Here is a 19,790-nt window from a genome sequence, read left to right on the forward strand (position 1 = left end):
CTAAAAGAAAAGGGAACTCATTGTCAGAGAAAAAGAAAACCGAACCTTATGGTATCTAAAAGGATACTAAAAGTATGTTGGAGCATGCAATCTGTAACTAAGGCTTTTAAGATGAATATTGTTAACCACATAGGCTTCTGTTACATAATAAAGAATACTGTTTGGATAAATTTTATAAATGATTAGAAGAATAAACTGTTATGACCACTTCTGGGCACACTTTTAATTTCAATAACAACAATAACTAATATCATAGAATACTGCATTTGTGGAAAATAATAGTTATAAAATATCACATTAAATTTTCAAAGTCCTACTTATTATAATATATGTTAATAATTTTCACATAGGAGGCCATTAGAAATGGAAAGTATATGGGAAGAAGTCAGGACTGCCTATAATATTGCTTTGTATTTAGAGAACTTGTTACTATTAAGTACAAATAAATAATTAAAATTAAACAACATAGAGAATAGGATGGCAAAATTATTTATGTTACCGAAAATCAATATTGAATCCCAGAGCTTGGACCTCTTAGACTCTTATTTTTTAGTTTTTGAGGTCATGTTTTCTAGATTTTCCCCTAAATTACTAAATTTATCATAGTTCTTTTTTGTTTTCAGAACAACACTGGCAATTATATTTATCCTGAATATGATCTATTGACATCTTACTACATTTTCCCAATTTTTCAGAATGAAAATTTGTGTATGTGTATTTTTATTGTTCTTGAAAACAACATAGGGTAGCAAATGCTTAGCATAAGACATATTTAGTGACGTTACACTCATAATGAAATATCTACCACATGGACACACAATAACGTTCGCTAAATTAAATAGAATTGACCGCAATAAAGATAAAATGATCTGGGTAAATTAGTGCTTTTGTAATTCCATCTGTCGTACAACTGAACATTAGAGATGGAAGTTATTGCCTCAAATCACTCAATCCTGCTTTACTCTGAATATGATCACCTTTTATTTTTAAAATGTGTGGAAAGAATAGGCTCAAAACAAATAATAGAAACAATTTTCTTGCTGGTTTTTATATGCAAATGATTACAGTCTCACTAGTTTTGCCCATTATATTTTGTTTATATCTTATATAAAATCCTATATGTTCCATATATGGAGTATAAGACTCTTATTAAGTTAAATTGTCACTAAAACTTTTATTCGATCTGTGTTTACTCCTCAACCAAATTCATACACATGATCAGAGTGGTTTCTTAAATACAGATATTTCGTGATTAAAAAAATTAAGGTGAACACTATCTTTCCTCTGAAAACTACTTTTTAACTTCATTTTATTGCTTTTATTGTGGCAGCCGGGAAGACCTGGAAGGCTGGTATTTCTGCAAACACACATGCTCACAGTTTTGTACCTTGCATATAATCCCCTCATTTTCAGATACCTTTATCTCCTTGTATAACTCATTGCCTCCGGTTTTTCCTCTGGATGCTATTAGAAATCTTTGAGGGAAGCAGAGAATTGAAATCAATTCCACCGTGAGGGCTTTTAGGAGTTTCGAGGATCAGGGTAGGTCTTGTTTCCATGACATACATGAAATAGCTCCTTTTATCAAGCAAAGCATTTTGAATTTTGTTTCCTTATTGGCCTTCCACACCATAATACAAATTTGTAAAGAACCCTGTCTTCTTGACTGTTAATTTTGCATAGAAAATATATGTAAAATGAGAAATGGAATGTTTTTGATTAGCACAGTGTTCTTACTTTGTGCATTGTTAGGTTTCCGTGATGCTCATTTACTTTGTGTGATTTCCTTAAGGGAGGGCAATCCCGGGACTGGTCAGATGGCTCAGCGGATAAAGGGACTCAATGCCAAGTCTTTCAACCTGAGTTTTATCGCTGGAACTAACTGCTCCAAGTTGTCCTCTGACCTGTAGACATAGGTACACTGTGGCCCCACTAAAAATTACCTAAAGTAAATGTACAGGAAAACATTTCCAGCTTAGTAGCTTATCATAAAAGTAATAATTTAAAAATATTATATGTAAATAAGAGACATTTGAAGATTATTAAGGATTGTAATGATGTGTTTCTATCTGAAAATTTACATGGTAATTTCTCATCTGATATCATAATTAGGAAATAGAGGATGGGTCTCCATTGAACAGTAATTAGGAATGGATTGAATTAATAATTTTTATGCTTTTTTGAACAACTGTTGGCTTTTTTGTCAATATTAATTTACTACTTCTATGTAAACACACCATGACAAGCAGAGTATGTATGTCAGGAATATGAAATTTTGTAACAGCAAGCTGCTTTACCCTTGAGTGTGCAAATCCAGCTTGGAGTGAAGACCGTCTTAGAATCTGTGTTTCATGTCTCTTGGAACTGAGCCTTCCCCGTGAAGCTCAAGAACACCCCTTTTGCACTGCTACATTTTGACGACATTTTCCCTTTTCTACCAAAGATCAATATTTTGAAATGTGTCTTCACAGAGAATTGCTCGATTTCTCCTTTTACATTTTTCAATTTAGGCATTTTCTAGTGATGCAAATGAGAATCTTTGTGCCATTTCTTCCTGCAATCAAGTCAACTTCATACACCATCCTTACTGCTTCTTTTACTGATGTTATTTCATAGTACAATCAAGCCTGCTATTTTCAAAAACACTAGTACAGCCTTCAAAACATTAGGGATTAGGGTTTTCTAATGTACCAATTCTTCAGGATTGTTTTGAGAGAGAGAGAGAGAGAGAGAGAGAGAGAGAGAGAGAGAGAGAGAGAGAGAGACTTTTAAACTCTTCTTGATAAAAGTGTATCTGCTAGAAAAAAAAATAGCTTTAAAAAATATGTTCTGTAATCAGATAATGAGAAAAATAGTGTAAGGTATTCCCCCCCTCTAGCAGAAATTACTATATTGGTATTGTATTTCCCAATTTCAAGTTAATGTACCCTTTTCTCTAGGATCTATTTGGCAGGACAAATATCAGAGCCATCCCTTCATCATTAAATTGGGCAAAGGGAGCTCACTGGTCCTCAAACTGTTAAATGGATATTAGAGGTTTTAATGAATGGAACAGTTATCTTTGTGCCAGCTTAACTAACAACATTGACATGATTAGCATACATTTTGGCAACTATTCTCGCACAGGGTCTTAGGAAAAAGAAGCTTTTATATTTAAGCTTAATTTACTTTAGCTTTCCCTTAGATTTCTGTTTTTAATCTGAATAAAATACTACGTAAAGGAAATCCTCCAACAAAAATATTTCAAATGCAAAATTTTATTAAGGTTATAGATATTTCTAATGCAAGAAATGAAGTGCAATAGCCATCCCACAACACATGAGCCATGTTCAAACTCAGAAATAAAGAAAACATTTATTTTTCTCTGTATGATGATGGCAAAAGTCATGGAGCTGGTAGAGAACCTATTTTTTATTAATGTTGCTACTTGTGTCTATGTAGTTCTTTCTTTGATAAAAGAAACTAATAAAATATGACGAGAAAGGATGTTTTCCTCCTTTGTTACATAAGAGTTGTGAATGAACAGTTTATAAGCTTAAATGGCCTCATAAGTCTCTGAATACAAGTGCCTATCATACAAAAGAAACTTTCATGAAAATATAGTGAATTTTGTCTCAAACTCTGATGCTTTACATACCTTTGTATCCAGATTACCAAAGAGAAGAAAACAACAATAAGTAATTGATATACATCTGATAAGCCCCGTGTTTGTGTTTAAGTTTTTTCTTCATGTTGTGTTATTACCTCAAAAAGCATGGCACGCAAGTGAAACACAGCAAATAAGAAGTTTGCTGAATGTGCAGAAAAGGTTATACTGATAATAAATCTGTAATTAGTTAATATGAATATACAGATGCATGGGTGCAAGTTTTCATAAGAACTGAAACATACAGGCATACACTCTTCTATATAGGCTGCAATTACACACACCCTTAATAATTTACCCAATGCTTAATTAAGTCATGAATTCGTTTAATATAAACTTTAGCATAGCAGACTACTACAATTTCTCACATTTAATCCTAAAAACAAACAGACACCAATAGCAGGCACTTCAGTGAAAGAACAAGCCCATGTTCAGATATAAAATGGTAAAAACAATCAGGAAATTATGAAAATATATACCTTTAATTTGCAGACATATAAACATTTGGTACGATACAGAACATGATGCTCATAAGTAAGTAAAGTGACCCATTTGAAGCTAACACATTTCTTGTTTACACTGACAGCCTTGCTATAGTTCTTATATAAAATGAAAGTCCCATCTCATGCAAAGACAGAAAAGTTAGAAATCATTGACAAACCAGTTTTCTTCATTGCAAAAGAGTCAGTCAAGACTAAATTATCAAAGGAATCTGTTTACAAATAAACTGTTGGATGTTTTCCAGAACCAAATAAAGAGGCCAGAATGGTAGTCAATGGAGCTAAACAACTACACAAATGTATAACTTTCACGTAAAATGCCAACTAAAAAAATCACTAGTGTACACCAGCTTTCAGAGGAGTTCAATTTGAATGCAACCTTTCTTTTTCTCACGTGGCAGATGAATAGAATCGTACACAACTTAACACACAACCCAAGAACAAACTGCTGCTCACAAGCTGAGAACGCGCGGACACCGTAAACACCAAGCAAGCAAGTTGAGATTGAGACATGGATATGCTTGCTCTTACTGAGTGCAGTGTCTAGTTACATTTTACAAAAGGAAGAATACACAGATGATGCCCACCTCCTGTATTTCTAGCAAGTAAGTACACTTGCAAAGCATACAGACAGCAAGTGGACCTGCACAAAGTAGTGCACTGTGGAACACATCGCAGTGTTTTGATGTTTGCCCAACATGAATTGCACTTCTTTTTAAATGCCTTCTCTTTCAAACTATAATTGATGTACTTATGAGGTAATGAATTTTGTTTACAAGTGGACTTCTCTTCATTCTTATCATATATTTAAGTAGGCAAATTCAATTTACTTTAATTTTATATTTAATGTGAAAAACAATATATTTAAAATATACTCTCTCAATTTCATGTACAACAACTATCATGTACAATACTGCAGTTCCCTGCAAAGGGACAGCTGGTGCCCTCTTGTGGTGAAAAGACATTTTAGAACAACAAAACGTACTTTTCTTACCTTAGTCTTGAGATTTGTCAGTCATCTGCTTGGTGTATGAGAGCTGCCAACTATGTCCAACATTTTATATATATATATATATTTTATATATATATAAATAACAACAATATAGCTGTTAGTACTAATTTTCATTTAAAAATTCTGTACATATTTTATAACCTCTGAATTTGAATGAAAAACCTGTAAACAAGTATTTACAATATGTTACAAGCTATAAATTAGTTGTCTTTCCATGGAACCTCCTTAGCACAGCATTGTTTGCGTTGACAAAGACTACTCATGGCAGTTAAAAGATCCCTCTGTGTTATTCCACAATGAAACATCAAATATTAGAAATATCCATTGGTTTTCTCTCTCTCATACACAAGTCAATTTTTCCTTTCAGTGGAATTTGTACTTCCAAATTTTCATCTTCCCTGTGATGCTTTTTACCTTTCCGTAAGCAGATATATATTCCCATCCCTGTTACTAGCGTGATGGAACCTAAGCTTATGACAGACAGTACAACTAATGTGGGCATACAGGATGCAGATTCTATCTTCCTATGAGTTGGTTCTATTGAGATTTGTGGTTCTTTCTCTTCTATATTAATTTCTGGTTCTTTTCTTAAAAGGCTCTCAATATAGCTCTCATTACTGACAGTGTCATTGACAAATAGGTTCACCATAACAGTGGAATGGAGCGGTTCAGGGTAGCCATGGTCACTCACTTTCACCAGTAAGCGATGCAGTCCATAATCTGTCTGTAGCAAAGCTTCTTCCAGAGTTATGTTGCCAGTTTTTGGGTCAATCCTAAAGGACTCTGGTCTGGGGCCTCTTCTCCCTATGATACTGTAAGCTATGACAGCGTTCATGCCTGTGTCTTTGTCAACAGCGTAGACCTCTGTAATTGGTGAGCCAGGGAGAGTGGAGGGTAGGACCAACAAATAAGACATATTAGATTGAGGAAATAAGACAAGAGGAGGGTTATCATTGATGTCCAGAAGGAGAATTGTGATTTTTGTGGTGGAGGAAAGGGCCGGCTCACCCCCATCAACAGCTTCCACCCACAGAGTGTAAGAGCTTTGTTGCTCTCTGTCTAAAGAGACCTTAGCTCTCAGCATGCCCTTGCCTGTGTCTATGACAAAAATGTCAGTCTGGTTCACCACCGAGAGGGCTACCCATCCATTCCTCCCAGCATCGGCATCCGTTACACTAATGACTCCAATTTCACCATAACCTGGAAAGTTTTCTGGAACAAAGAAGCTGAAGTCCTTGTTGATGAACCTAGGACTGTTGTCATTTTTATCCAATACAGTGAGAGCCACTGTAGCCACTGATTCCCTGGGTGGCTTCCCACAGTCCACAGCACGGACAGTGTACCTGTACTTTTCTTTCTCTTCTCTGTCCAGCTGAGTAGAAACTGTCAGAATCCCCGTGACACTGTCTAAAGAAAAATAAGATGGTGCATCTGGTCCCAGGAAATAAGACACTTGCCCCCTCTCTCCACTGTCAGCATCCGTAGCATAGAGCTTCGTTAGAAAGGCGTTGGGTGCATTGTTTTCCTCAATGGTCAGTTCTATCAAAGGTTGAGGGAAAACAGGAGCATTGTCATTGTCATCTAAAAGTTGCACTTTAATGATCCTCTTGACATGAAACCCTTCTGAGTTCCAGGCCACTACAGCTATTTCATAGAATGGCTGCAGCTCATAGTCCATAGTTTTTGTGGTCTCCAACAAATATTCATTGTTGTACGGCTTGTAGGGTACCAGCCTAAATGGCCCATCTCCATCCAGGTAGCAGTTAATCTTGTATTTGCCTTCTGGATCTCTAATGGTGAAAAATGCAATTGGAGTGTTAACAGGCTCCAGTTCTTTCAGATATACAACCCCATCCACTTCATTTGCAATATAACGTGGGACAATTTCTGGGGGTCTGAAAATAACTTTGATGATGGACACAAGAGCAGTGATCACTGCAGGGATACAGCCAGGTCCATTAGCAAGGATGGTGAGCTTGTGTGTCTGTAGAACACTCCCATCAATCTTATTGAAAAGTTTAATGACTCCAGTCGTCTCATCCAGGTGGAACAAATCCTTGGATTCTTGTGGAACTTTCTGGCTGTAACTGTAAGTGATCTGTGCATTGGTCCCCAAGTCTCTATCTACAGCCTGGACAGCTGCAATGGGGGTGCCTACTGTAGCATTCCCATAAACGGTGACATTAAGTTGTGAATCTATAAAGAGAGGACAATTGTCATTAATGTCACTTATGCCAATGGTGAGGGTGGCACTGCCCAGTAGTGGTGGAGACCCACCATCCTCAGCTATGATGATGCTCACATACTGGTCCTGGGTTTCTCTGTCCAAAGCACCCATGACAATCAAGTAAGGGGTTCGCTCCCCATTCTCGTTCTCCTCCACGTCGAGGGTAAACATGCCATGGTAGTCCAGTAAGCGATAGGTTTGCACTCCATTAATGCCTACATCGGGGTCCACAGCTGGGTGCTCTATTGCCAATCGGGTGTTTACAGGTGAATTTTCTGGGACCCAAACAGAGATTTCAGAAAGTGGGAACTGTGGAGCATTGTCATTGATATCCCTGATGGCAATTTTCACCTTCACAAACCTGAAATATTCCTGAGGCAGGACCAGCACATCCAGAAGTAAAAGGCAAGAGTCAGAGGAAGGAGAGGAGGCAATGGAGGTGCTGCCGCCCCAGGCAACCCCTCCGCCCCCATCGAGACACAGCGCTTCTCTGTCAATCTCCTGTGCCGAAGTGTGCAGCTCCCCGGAGCGGTTGTCTAGGGTCACATACTGGCCACTCAGTCCTCCAGAGGCCAGGCTGAAAGAGAGAGGGGGGCTCCCTTCAGTGGCAGTGCGCTCTGGAGGCAGCGGCTGCTGGTTCTGCCTCCCTGAGGCCCGGGGTAGCAGCCTTAGGTCTTCAGCCAAGCTGCCTATGAGCACCCCGGCAGGCAGTCCCTCGTTTAGGCTGTACAGAAGCTCCGTGGCACGGCTGTAACTCGCGAGGCAGTTGAAGGGTCCCACGAAGAGAAAAAGCAGAAAAACATGCTGGAGTGAAGTGAAGGGACAAAGTGATTATACACTTCCGGGAGCAGAGATGGGATTAAGTAAAGAGTGACCCCCACCCGCGGCAATGCTTATCCTCATCCCTACTTCACAAACAAAACCTCTCATCTCCAGCGAAGTACAAACGTGCTGCCAGGCTGGGAGGTCTGTGGAGCAAAGGTGTCTCTGAAACTTACTCCTTTCTCTTCATCTTATATTCTCCCCCACTCCCATCCGGTACGGTCCCTAGTCTCGTTTAACTAACAGTTAGAATCCCAAATTGTCAGACATTGGGTCCCTACAAACACAGAACAGAGAAGGCTTCCTCTCAAAAGGCTGCGCAACGCGACAGGAAACCTACTTAGGTTATGGGGAAAGAAGAGGATGGTGGCGGAAAGCATTGAGCGGTGGACGATTTACTTCTCTTTGAAATGATTCTGCCATTAAGGTCCCAGAACACCTAATGTGTTACATCCGTTTTCTCTGAAGCCACTATAAACAATAGCATCCACACTAATAATAATAACAGCAATAATATGAAAAATTGAGCCATACTCCCTACCTACTCCCCAACCCCCCCTTAGATTAAAGAGGGTAAAGTGAAAAATTTCCCCCCATTTTTGTTAGTACACCAAATCAAAGGGATCTGGGTCGCTGCCTCTTATGCGCTCTACCTCCTGCCAAGCCTAGGATCCAGTAAAGTATACGCGGAAAATTATTATGCAAAAAGCATTTGTCAGTTGCAATAGACAGACAGTTCCAAGCTGACATCGGCTACAGGGATCAATCTTCTTACCCCTGAATATAAAGCAGGTTGAGGACACCTTTGGCCCTCAACCTCGTCCAACATTTCTGCTTCAGAAACTTCCTTTCTCGACCTGGGGGACGAAACTATCTGCTAAAATACCGTAGGCACTGTATCCAAAACTCCCCCCTCCCCATCATCTTGGGAAGTTTGCATTATGGGAAAACCTTTGAAAACACGGTTCAGGAGTAGGAACAGCTGGGGAGCATTGCAACTTCTGGGGGATCGGGATTCCTGCATCCTTACCGGCAGGTTTCTGTGGCGGGTGCTGCTCCTGGGACGATGTAGATGCCCCATATCCAGGCACGGGTGCCAGGTGGCCGGGCGCAAGCTCACTGCCTGGACCAGCGAGCTGCGCGCGTTCCCTCGGCCGCGCATTCCCTAGGAGGCTGCAGTCAGCGCGCTCCAGAAGGGAGGGCGGCAGAGGACACTCCCTCCCCGTTCATGCAAATCGCTGGGGACCTTCAGCCAATAGTCACTGGCCTGTCAATTAAAAACAGGAACTCGGATGGTCTGAAAAGCCCTGGGCCAGAAGGGGACATTTACAGTGTCCACTCTTGGACGTGATATGTCTACAGCCCGCCAAAGAAGCAGAACGAGGTCTGGTTCTCCAAGGCTGCTAGGAGGTGTCACCAGGTCCTGTGCCAGAGCGCCTGTCAACCAGCCCTGCTCTTTAATGCACCGGTTAAATCCCAAGTCCACAGGTTGCTAGCAAGAGAGGAAGAATTAAAATAAATAAACAAGAACACACTGGTATCCGAAAGCACAAAAGCGGTCCCACAAAATCCTGCTTTACCAATCCGTTCCTCCTAGTCATAGGGATCCAGCAGTGCTTTCTACAGAGCAAGAAAATACACTTTTCTCAAATAACAGTAGTCTCAACTTCTTTGTGCCAAGATGAGACCCAGAAAAGCGAATCTATGAAATCCATAAATGTTCCCGATGTCTTCATTTTAAGCTTCGCTGTTGGTGATGGCAAAGATGATAGTTTTCAGTACGCAAGTGTCTCTGGGTGTCTGGTGGAGGCTTGATTTTAGAGACAGCCGCAGTTTCTAGCTGAAAGACTGGAAGGAAGTGCTCTCTCTCTCTCTCTCTCTCTCTCTCTCTCTCTCTCTCTCTCTCTCTCTCTGTGTGTGTGTGTGTGTGTGTGTGTGTGTGTGTATGCACTGCAAGCAGTATCACCTGTCTTTCTGAAAGAGGAACATTTAAAGGAGAGAGGGCAGTTACCAAAGCTTAAATAAAACACTGCTTACTTTTCAAATCACTGTTTTCTCGTCTCTTTTTACTCAGCTATCCTAAGTGCCTATTGGAGAAATGCCCCCTTAGAAACAGGTCTGGGAACAGGGTCCGAAATGTTTTGCTATTTTTTTCCCCACTCTGATTTTCAACAGTTTGTGACCTGTAATCTTTGATGAAATCAGAGCTGGTGGGAAAATCCGGTGTGTTGAATCTGTGAAACTGCCTGACTTGCCGGATGTCACATAAGCAATGGCCAAGACCATTTAGCCTCCCTTCAAGTCTAGATTCTCTACACTGGGCTTCCAAATTTCCCCTTTTCTGGCCTAAACATAATGTCTTATCTGCTGAGGGATCAGTGACTGAGTCTAGGCCAGAAAAATCTCTTCTTCTGGCAACAGGAATAGCAATTTTCTGTGCTTTCCAAAGGAAAGTTAATGTAGTTTCTTTCTACCTTGAACTAACTAACACAGAAATTGTTTGTCTAAGCTAATTGTTCAGCTTATGGCCGCATTTTCCCCTCGTTTTCAGCAATCCTAGGTCCAGAGTAAACATTGACCAAGTGCCCCACTAGAACATCTGGTGTGCAGCAGCTTGTCAGTACAGAAGCCGTGCTGTCCATGCAACAGACACAACCCTTTATACAACCTGTCTGACTCAGAATATAATCATAGCTCCTTACAGTGCTGTGGGGGAGTAGATGAAGTGGCAAACCCATGGATACACATCGGGCCGTGTTCTTCTGGGTAGAGGACATTATGCATCTGGTAAACAGGCCACCTCCAGGGAGGCATGTTTGCCTCTCCTGTCTTACTACTTTATCTGGACTACAGCTGAACTTTTACCATCCTAGGTAAATATTTATCTTGGAGTCTGTAGTTAACATGTTATCAATGAGAACATTGCTGTTTATAAATACAATAATAAGAACATTATTGTTTACAAATACAATCTAACTGGAGAACATCTCTTCATGGTTATACTCACAACTGGCTTCCTTTCCTCTGGCATCTTTCCCTTCTTTACTATAAATCTACTTTTTAAAGGTATCCCTACCACCCATTACAGCAGAATTTTTTTTTTACCCCACCATATTATCCAACTGTTTTTATAGAAAACTATGTTAGTGTTCCAAATCTTTGTTAAACAGGATGGAAATTCAATCTTCTTTTTAGATTATAATTTGTCTACTGTGTTTCTAAAAAGATTGGATATGAGAACTATAGCAAAATCAGTTCAAGATAGTAGAAAGACAGGCATTGAACAGGTTGTGAAAGTACTATTTGTGATGACAATTCAAAACAGATTTGTTTTACGTTACTATGGCAATTGTTGAGTCTCTCCCTGAATAGTTATTTGTCATAAAAACTGGGAGCCTTGGCAAAAAACTAGGTGGCCTGTTGTATGTCACAAGCATGGTGTCAAAAGAACTAAATGAACTACCTGTTATCATCTCTCTTTGAGGATCCAAGCAGAAGTTTCATGCAGAGTTTTGTTTTTTAATTGGGTTTTTAAAAGGGCAAAACCAAATGAGCTTCCACAATTCTATGCACCATTTTCCTGGGCATTGTAAAAGCATCCCCAGACTCTTGTTCCTTCTGGAGAGAGCCTTGTGACCTACCATCTGGTGCCACAGATTTCTTTTTAAAGATGATTTAGAGAGCTTCCACGCTATTAGTTCCTTGAAAATAATACTCATGAGCTTCTCAGATGTCTCAATCGCTCTGGGCTGCTTCCCAGGTGTTTTGTAAAAATTGGTCTAGAAGAATAGTGAGATTATATGCCTCCCAGGCCTATTTCTGCTGTAGACAAAGTGCAGCATGAAATGATGGCTGGTATTTGGAACAGAGCTTGGGATTTGGATTCTAGTCTCTGGTTTATTCCTTATATCCTGTGTGACTTTAGACAAATCGTTACACCTCTGCTTTGGTTTCCTGTTGAACATCCTCACATACCACATGTACATATATGCATGAACTGGCTTAACTGCTTTCTGTCAGTAACAGATACTACCTGATAAAACACAGATTGGTTGATTATTCACTCGGTTATATAACTAAATGGTAGTGATGGTTCTCAGTTGTTGCATGCCTTCTCTCCCTAATGTTTTTCTTTTTTTTTTAATGGAACGGGCATATTTCTGTGTCTACTAAGAGACCAGCTTTAAAAATTGTACTTTAATAAGCATATTTTTGAAATATTTGAATTCTTAAAATACTATGTAAGTTATTGCTTATGTCTGTAATTACTTATCATTTTAAATTTAAAAGTTATTTTAATAGTAGCATGTTATTCAAAAAGGCTTTCTTAATTAGCTCATTAATATTAATGTTTAATGTATTTTGAAATAAAGCCCAATGTTTGTTACATATAATTCAAAATTGTAAAATAATAAAAATTATATTGCCTTATTTTAAGATAGTTTGCTTATATTATTAGTATCTTATAAAACTTTAAATATGTTTATTTAGAATCTATGTTAAGCATAAGTGTATGCAGTATATTAATATATAAGATTTTTTATAGTATAATCCATGTGTTACGCAATACAAAAGTTTTTCTGATTGTTTAAACAATGTTAATGGTTGTTGCATTTATAGAATACAGAATATTTTTGAAATGTTAATATAATTTATCAGTATTTATTGTCTGAACATGAAGTCAGTTATTTGTTATTTTATTAACCATTGAGGTGGTTTTATAGTACAATTTTTAAGATAAAAATTTTACAATGTTACATGTTATCTGATGTGCTTATTGGACTCTGATCTGTGACATGAACTATATATGATTTTCTCTTCTAGTATACCCTTCTTCCATGAATGGATAGATCAAATCATCAATTAATTAATCAATCAATTTATTTACCTATCATCTAGATGTGTTAAATTCAGCCAACAAGCTGATTACCACAGAAACATTGTTAAAAACATGTATTTGTGATATTACTAGTTTTTAAAACTTCTTTAACCCCTTACTACTGGCTATACACACAGCTTAACTCTCTAATTTGTAGACTTAAAATAAATTACATATATATATTTGGAAATATAATCTTCTTTTAATATGTGTGTACATGATTTGTGTGTGGAGGGGGCATGTATGTCATGGATCAAATATGGAGGTTAGAGTAAAATTTTGTGGAGTCAGTACTCTCTTTCCACCTTCTTGCTTTCAAAGTTTAAAGCAAATTGCCTGTCTTATGGGGCAAGTATATTACAGACTAAGCCATATCAATAGCCTTTAAGTAATTTTTTTTTATGTTTTGTTTTTTGTTGTTTGTTTTTTTGGGACAGAATTTTTCTGTGTAGCTTTGGTGCCTGTCCTGGAACTCTCTCTAGTGGCCATGAACACACATGAGATTCGCCTGCCTCTGCCTCCCAAGTGCTGAGATTAACAGCGTACACCACCATTGCCTGGTAATCTTAAGAACCACAGGATCACATAGTGTTTTTTGCTTGTTTGTTTTACTTATTAAGTGAAAGTGGGAGAGACAAATGAGCAATTAAAATTCTCAAAATTCTCTCATTTTTTAAAAAAAATCACTAGATTTTAATATCAACATTTTCTAATATTAGAAGATAACTTAAGAAGAGAATATCCTTATTTATGTTCTACTTTTATGATCACATCTTGATTTCAAGTATTTCACTAAGCCTTGATTTCTTTCTTTTAAATTATTTACTAGTTTTCAAATATGCAATTTTTAAAAGAAGCTAGTCATTTTGTTAACATACAAGTATAGTAAGAAAGCTAAAATATACTGCTTTACTTTTTGTATTACTTTAGAAATTAAAATATGAGGTCAGTAGGGAATCAGCATAGTTGTTCTTTGTTGAAAAGCTAGATATTTAATCTAATCAGTTAAAGTACATTTATATGTCATATCAAGAACATGTAGACAGCCTAAATTATTATAATAACAATTTCAGTTCTAAAACATGTACTGGTATTCTGTGCACTTCATAAATAGGATATTTGTGGATATTATTCTTAACCAATTAGTATCTTTTATACTTCATAAAATGTTATGCAAATATGTTTTACATATCTTATTTATATATATCGAGGAAGAAAGGTAATAGGATTGTATGGTATTTTTCTTTTCAGAACTTAATATTACTTAACAAAGATAAATATAGCTGGGTGAAGTCACTAGAAAAGCCCAGGCTTAATTATATCTAACGTTTTCAACTTTCTCTCCTTACACTCAAATAAATTTTAGAAGCCATTTTCGACTCATTTGAATTTCACATTCTCCCTTCTCACTTCTGGCAGAGGTGATAATGAGCAGAAAGAGCATCAGAAGGAAGGTGGTAGGACTGGGGAAGAAAAGAAATGAAGGGTACAAAGAATCTACAACATGGACCAGCAACTGCTGACTGGAAAGGGGTTTACTCAATGCAATTTACTGGCGATGCATGTGTCTCACTTTTCAGAGTCCATACCTCAGAGTCTTGAAAGAGGGAGACATACAGGCTGTGCACAGAATAAAGCAGTTGCAAACCCTATAAATTAGCATAGAAATTAGGTCATGGCCATAACAGATCTTTTGGAGGATGGAAAGAATTTTAAGTTCATTTTAAGGCGTAGATTCCTTTTTTTCTTCTGACGTCTATTCTTTTTTTCTCACAAACTGATGTGTTTCATGTAGAAAAGATTAATGAAAATTTGTGTTAAAGCGGATCGAAACCTAGCTTGATAAAAATCTCTTCTTATTTGTGCAAATCTAAGGTGAGCTGCTAAACACTGCAAATCATTTCTGACCTGTGTGTGTGGTGCATAAAAGCAGCAAAGCAGTATCGTAGGGTCTGTGATACCCACGATAAGTTGTCAACATTTTCATGTTGGGATGGCTCCATTATGAGCTACCTCTTCTTGGGGTCTCTTTTTTGGTAGAGTTCTCGGCTTTTGATGTTAACTTAATTTACTGCTAAAGTTGTAAATTATTAGGGCTATCCTGAAAGGATATTATCAGTAAATGTTTTGAATCGTATCTCATTTAAACATTTGCTTGATTAAAGCGAAGTTTGTACTTATGATAGTTCTGTATCACACAATCCTAACAATTTTTAATGCTAGATAATATTAAAAATCATAAAAATTATATTAACTTTACTATAGATGTAACAAAGATTATATTTTATGGCTGTTCACTACTATGAATAACAGCATTTTATATTTAATTTAAAGTAGTTGACAACTACTGCCAAAATTTTATTAGCTTATTTATTTTAGGTATTTTATTTTGTTTCAGAATTTTAAATTAGTTAAATACACAGATAAATATTTTAAAGTAACATATGTTACTATTATTTAGATATTGTATAATTGAACACATGTAAACAAACTGAAAATGTGAGTAAAACATGTTTCTTGTGTTTTTTCATTTGTTATTTCATTTTGCTTTATATTTTGTTCTGGTCTGTTTTCTTTGTTTCCTTATTTGTTTTCTAAAGAGAGAAAATTTGGAGTTCAGTGAGTAGGAGTGAGGCAAGGAGGATCTGGGAGATTTGGGGAAAATAAAACTATTCAGAATATAATCATATGAAAAACAATTATGTTCAAAGTGAGAGATTTATAAAAGAAAATTTAAAAAAAAGATTGGAAACTGTTATAGGCAGTATTTCCATGGGATTTTTTTTTGTCAAATAAAAAGGATTAAAATTCCTTGAGTAATATATTTAGTGTAGGGTGGGGAAGAATCTGGGAGGAATTGAAGAAGTGGAAAACCATGAAAAAAAATTATTTTCAATAAAAAAGTTTAGAGGAAGAAAAGCATCATATCTTTAAAGAAAACTTTAAAATTCAAAATATAAATGTATAGGACATATTTTTTAAATAAAAAGAAAAGATTAAAGTCCATTTGCTCATTTCTCTATTCCAATACCTCTCGTGAAGAATGAAGAAAGGAAATTTTTCAACTCTATCAAAGAATGGCTATAGCGTGTTGATCCATTTAGCAATGACCATAAAAGGTGTTTTATTTATAGCATATACCATTCATAAAGCCCTACTACCTGTCTGCTAGAGCTCTGTGTGGTTGCTGGATAAAGTCTGATTCCAGATAACGTATTCACACACATTATCTACTACATATGAATATTTCGTTTGCTTTATTACCAAATGCTTTAGAAGGTGGGGTGGTTTGAATGAAAATGGGCCACATAGGATTATAGGAAAAGGAATTATTTGAAATGATTAAGACCTATGACCTTCTCAGAGTAGGTGTGGCCTTGTTGGAAATGGGCTTTGAGGTTTCAGATGCTCAAGCCAGGCCCAGTATCTTTCTTCCTATGAATTCAGATTTCGATCTCTGCTGTCTCTGCATTACCATGTCTGTCAGCTTGTCAACATGCTTCCCATTGCGAAAACAATAGACAAAACCTCTGAACCTTTAGGCCGGCCCCAAAATAAATGTTTTTTGTTTTTGTTTTGTTTTTTTGTTTTTTTTTTTATAAGAATTGTAGTCTACATGGTGCGTCTTCACAACAATAGAAACTCTGAAACAGGAGGTGATAAAACAAAAACCTCCTACACTGCTCTTTGACATGATGAGGGAGGGGGAGTTATTTGGGGGAGGGGGAGGGAAATGGGAGGTGGTGGCGGGGAGGAGACACAAATCTTTAATAAATTAATAATAATAATAATAATAATAATAATAATAATAATAATAATAATAAACTCCTACAGTTAACTTCCTGAATGACATAGTCAAAACATCAAGATAATATTTTAGTATTTAAATAAAATATTAGCTACCCAGAATGACATTTATGTATTTCTTTCAGTTAAATGGGAGATTCATAGTAATTTTCAGAAGGTGAAGAAAACTAGTAACCCCAGTGGTTTCCAATTCTTTGGTGTTTGTGGCTTTCCTTATGAGTGCTTTACACACACATAATCTAGTTACTCACCTGCTGTGACATCACATTTAACGGAATCTTTTAACTTTTTATCTTTTCTCTATTTTGCCTTCCCTGGAAAATTCTTGTTCCTGTTTTCGCTTTTAATTGTAGTTCATCCCAACGGACTCCTGCTTACTCTCTGGGGAGCACTTTTATTATATAATCCTAGTTCCTAATTCTAGACAAAGGCCTTGCAAATCCCCTCGTTAGGTCTTCAACTTCTATGTAGCTTCTATTTTCTTGTGATCATGCAACGCCAGAAACTCATAAGTGGATATCAGATATAAAGGAGAGGATAGCCAGCCTATAGCCCATGACCCCGGAGAAGCTAGGTAACGAGGGGAACACTAAGAGCGGCATTCACGCATCCCCGTGGAAGGGGAAATAGACACAAGATCTCCTGAACAAATTGGGAGCATGAGGGGGCTGGAGGGAGGAAAAAAGGGCAGAATAGGAGTACAACTGAAAAAAGGTAAGATGAGGGGATCATGAGAAAGCAGGATGGTCAAGATGGAGAAATTACAGAGAGGGAGAGCAAGGAAAGAGATAACCTTGATTGAGGGAGCCATTGTGGAGCCAGTGAGAAATATGCACTAAGGAAATTCCCAGGAATCCACAAAGTGACACCAGCTAAGACCCTAAACGATAGTGGAAGGGATGCCTGAACTGGCCTTTTCCTGTAATCAGATTGATGAATTCCTTAATTGTCCTCATAGAACCATAATCCAGGAACTGATGGAAGCAGATGCAGAGATCCACAGTGATGCACTGGGCTGAGCTCCCAAAGTCCAGCGAAAGAGAGGGAGGGGCAATAACATGAGCAAAAAGGTCAAGACCATGATGGGGGTGCCCACTGAAAGCTTGGCTGAGCTCACTGACTCCAAAGTGACCGAGGGGGAACCCACATAGGACCAAAGTAGGTCCACTGATTGTGTGTGACGGTTGTATGGTTGGAACAGTCTGTGGGGCCACTGGCAATGGGACCAGGATTGATCCCTACTGCTTGAACAGACATTTTGGAGCCCATTCTCTTTGGAGGGATACCTTGCTCAGCCTAGATATGGGGGAGGGGGCTTGGTCCTGCCTCAGAGTGATGTGCTAGACTTTGTCGAGTTCACATGGAAAGCCTTACCCTCTCTGAGGAGTAAATAGGCAGTGGGGTAGGGGAAGGTGAAGGGAGTAGGGGGAGGGGAGAGAGTGTGAACTGGGATTGGCATGTAAAACAAGAAAAAAATTGTTTCTAACAATCATTTTTTTTTTTTTTAAGAAAAGAGTTTTCTCCTCAGGAGATGCTTAAAATGAGGGACTTTGTCTGTTCTATTCCAGACAACCCACACACGGAAATGTGTCTCTTACAAAACAAAATCACCCATACTCACAAGCACATTGTCTGTGAAAATGTCGTTCATCAGAATTGTTCTAACACTCGTTTATGAATGTAACTAATTGTGCCATCTGTTGGTGGAAGGCTGAATTGAGGTTCATAGCTCTGCTCTTCCTATATTAATACACACAAAACTGCCTGTTCTAAGAACAAACATAAAGCTGGTAAAATTTTGATGAAAACACAAGGTGGAATAGGACATTGCTATGTAGGGAAAGTCAGTTACCCACCTCATAAAAGTCTCAGAGAGTGGCATTAAATAGACTGATCAGAAAATAGCAACAATGAGCATGTAGTGAGCATTTGTAAGACTAGCAGGTGTGCCTATGTGCTTGTGTGCTTGTGTGTGTGCTCGCGCACGCGCATGCGTGGACGTGCATGTTTGTGTGAGAGGATGTGTGTGTGATTCCCCACAGTAGCCCTACCAGGCAATTTTTCCCATTTTGAAATAATTATTTTAAAATTGGAAAATTCTAAAGTTTTACTGCCACACATTAAATCACACAGTACAGTTATTCTGATATTATTACCCAGAGTATACTTGGCCATAGGTCCAACAGGCTGAACAGTATATTTGGGAAAAAGAAAGAAAGAGTCTCAAACCCCAGGTTTTATCACTCTCCTTCCTAAGAGGATACGATAATTTTCTAGGATAATTTGTTTTAACTTGCTTTTTTTTAATGACATTAATAATTCTCTATTACATATTTAATATATAGTATTTCATATAATAAATATGTGGTAAACTTAAATCAAGCACATTTAAAATATTGGTGCATATAGTCAACATATAATACTAAGACAATAAATGATGTTAAGACTCATAGAAGATAAGCCAAGTAAAGATTTCCACACTCATGTGGCATATAAATGCATTCTTTTTTCTTTCTGAAGATGGAAATGGAAAGTAAAAGAGGAACTGGAGGTCTCAAACTCTAAAACGAGTTAAATGTTTATTTACAATGACTGAACCTGTTATGATCTACCCCATAGAATCCCTAATGGATTTTTGGCTCTCATTCCTTTTGTATTTCTCCATGTTTCACAATCACCCCTCTGAGATGATATTTTTATATTAAACCTGGCCAATTTCTGTCCGGGAGCACATAATTTCCTTAAAAGTAAAGAAACTTCTGGGAATGTCCTGGGTTCTCTCTCTCTCTCTCTCTCTCTCTCTCTCTCTCTCTCTCTCTCTCTCTCTTTCTCTCTCTCTCTCTCTCTCTTTCTCTCTCTCTCTCTTTTGGATTTTCGAGACAGGGTTTCTCTGTAGC

The 19,790-nt window shown here is 37.6% G+C and overlaps 1 protein-coding gene across 1 annotated transcript; it reads right to left on the reverse strand.

Annotated features, from left to right (window-relative positions):
* Nucleotides 1-3,951: 3,951 nt before the first annotated feature.
* On the reverse strand, nt 3,952-10,040 carry Pcdh20 (protocadherin 20). Its single transcript, XM_005366059.2, has 2 exons — nt 9,238-10,040; nt 3,952-8,189 (listed from the first exon to the last, which is right to left on the reverse strand). The coding sequence occupies exons 1-2, from the start codon at nt 9,367-9,369 to the stop codon at nt 5,463-5,465; spliced, it is 2,859 nt and encodes a 952-aa protein (XP_005366116.1). The 5' UTR covers nt 9,370-10,040; the 3' UTR covers nt 3,952-5,462.
* Nucleotides 10,041-19,790: the final 9,750 nt, after the last annotated feature.

Source organism: Microtus ochrogaster, unplaced genomic scaffold (assembly GCF_000317375.1).
Source record: "Microtus ochrogaster isolate Prairie Vole_2 unplaced genomic scaffold, MicOch1.0 UNK6, whole genome shotgun sequence".
Taxonomy (NCBI): domain Eukaryota; kingdom Metazoa; phylum Chordata; class Mammalia; order Rodentia; family Cricetidae; genus Microtus; species Microtus ochrogaster.

Bases quoted from the DNA above. Each gene is read 5' to 3' on its own strand.
- Pcdh20 (XM_005366059.2), bottom strand. From the start codon at position 9,369: ATGCGCGGCCGAGGGAACGCGCGCAGCTCGCTGGTCCAGGCAGTGAGC. The intron at 8,190-9,237 runs GTAAGGATGCAG...ACTTCACTCCAG, and splicing joins CCCGCCACAGAAACCTGCCG to CATGTTTTTCTGCTTTTTCT.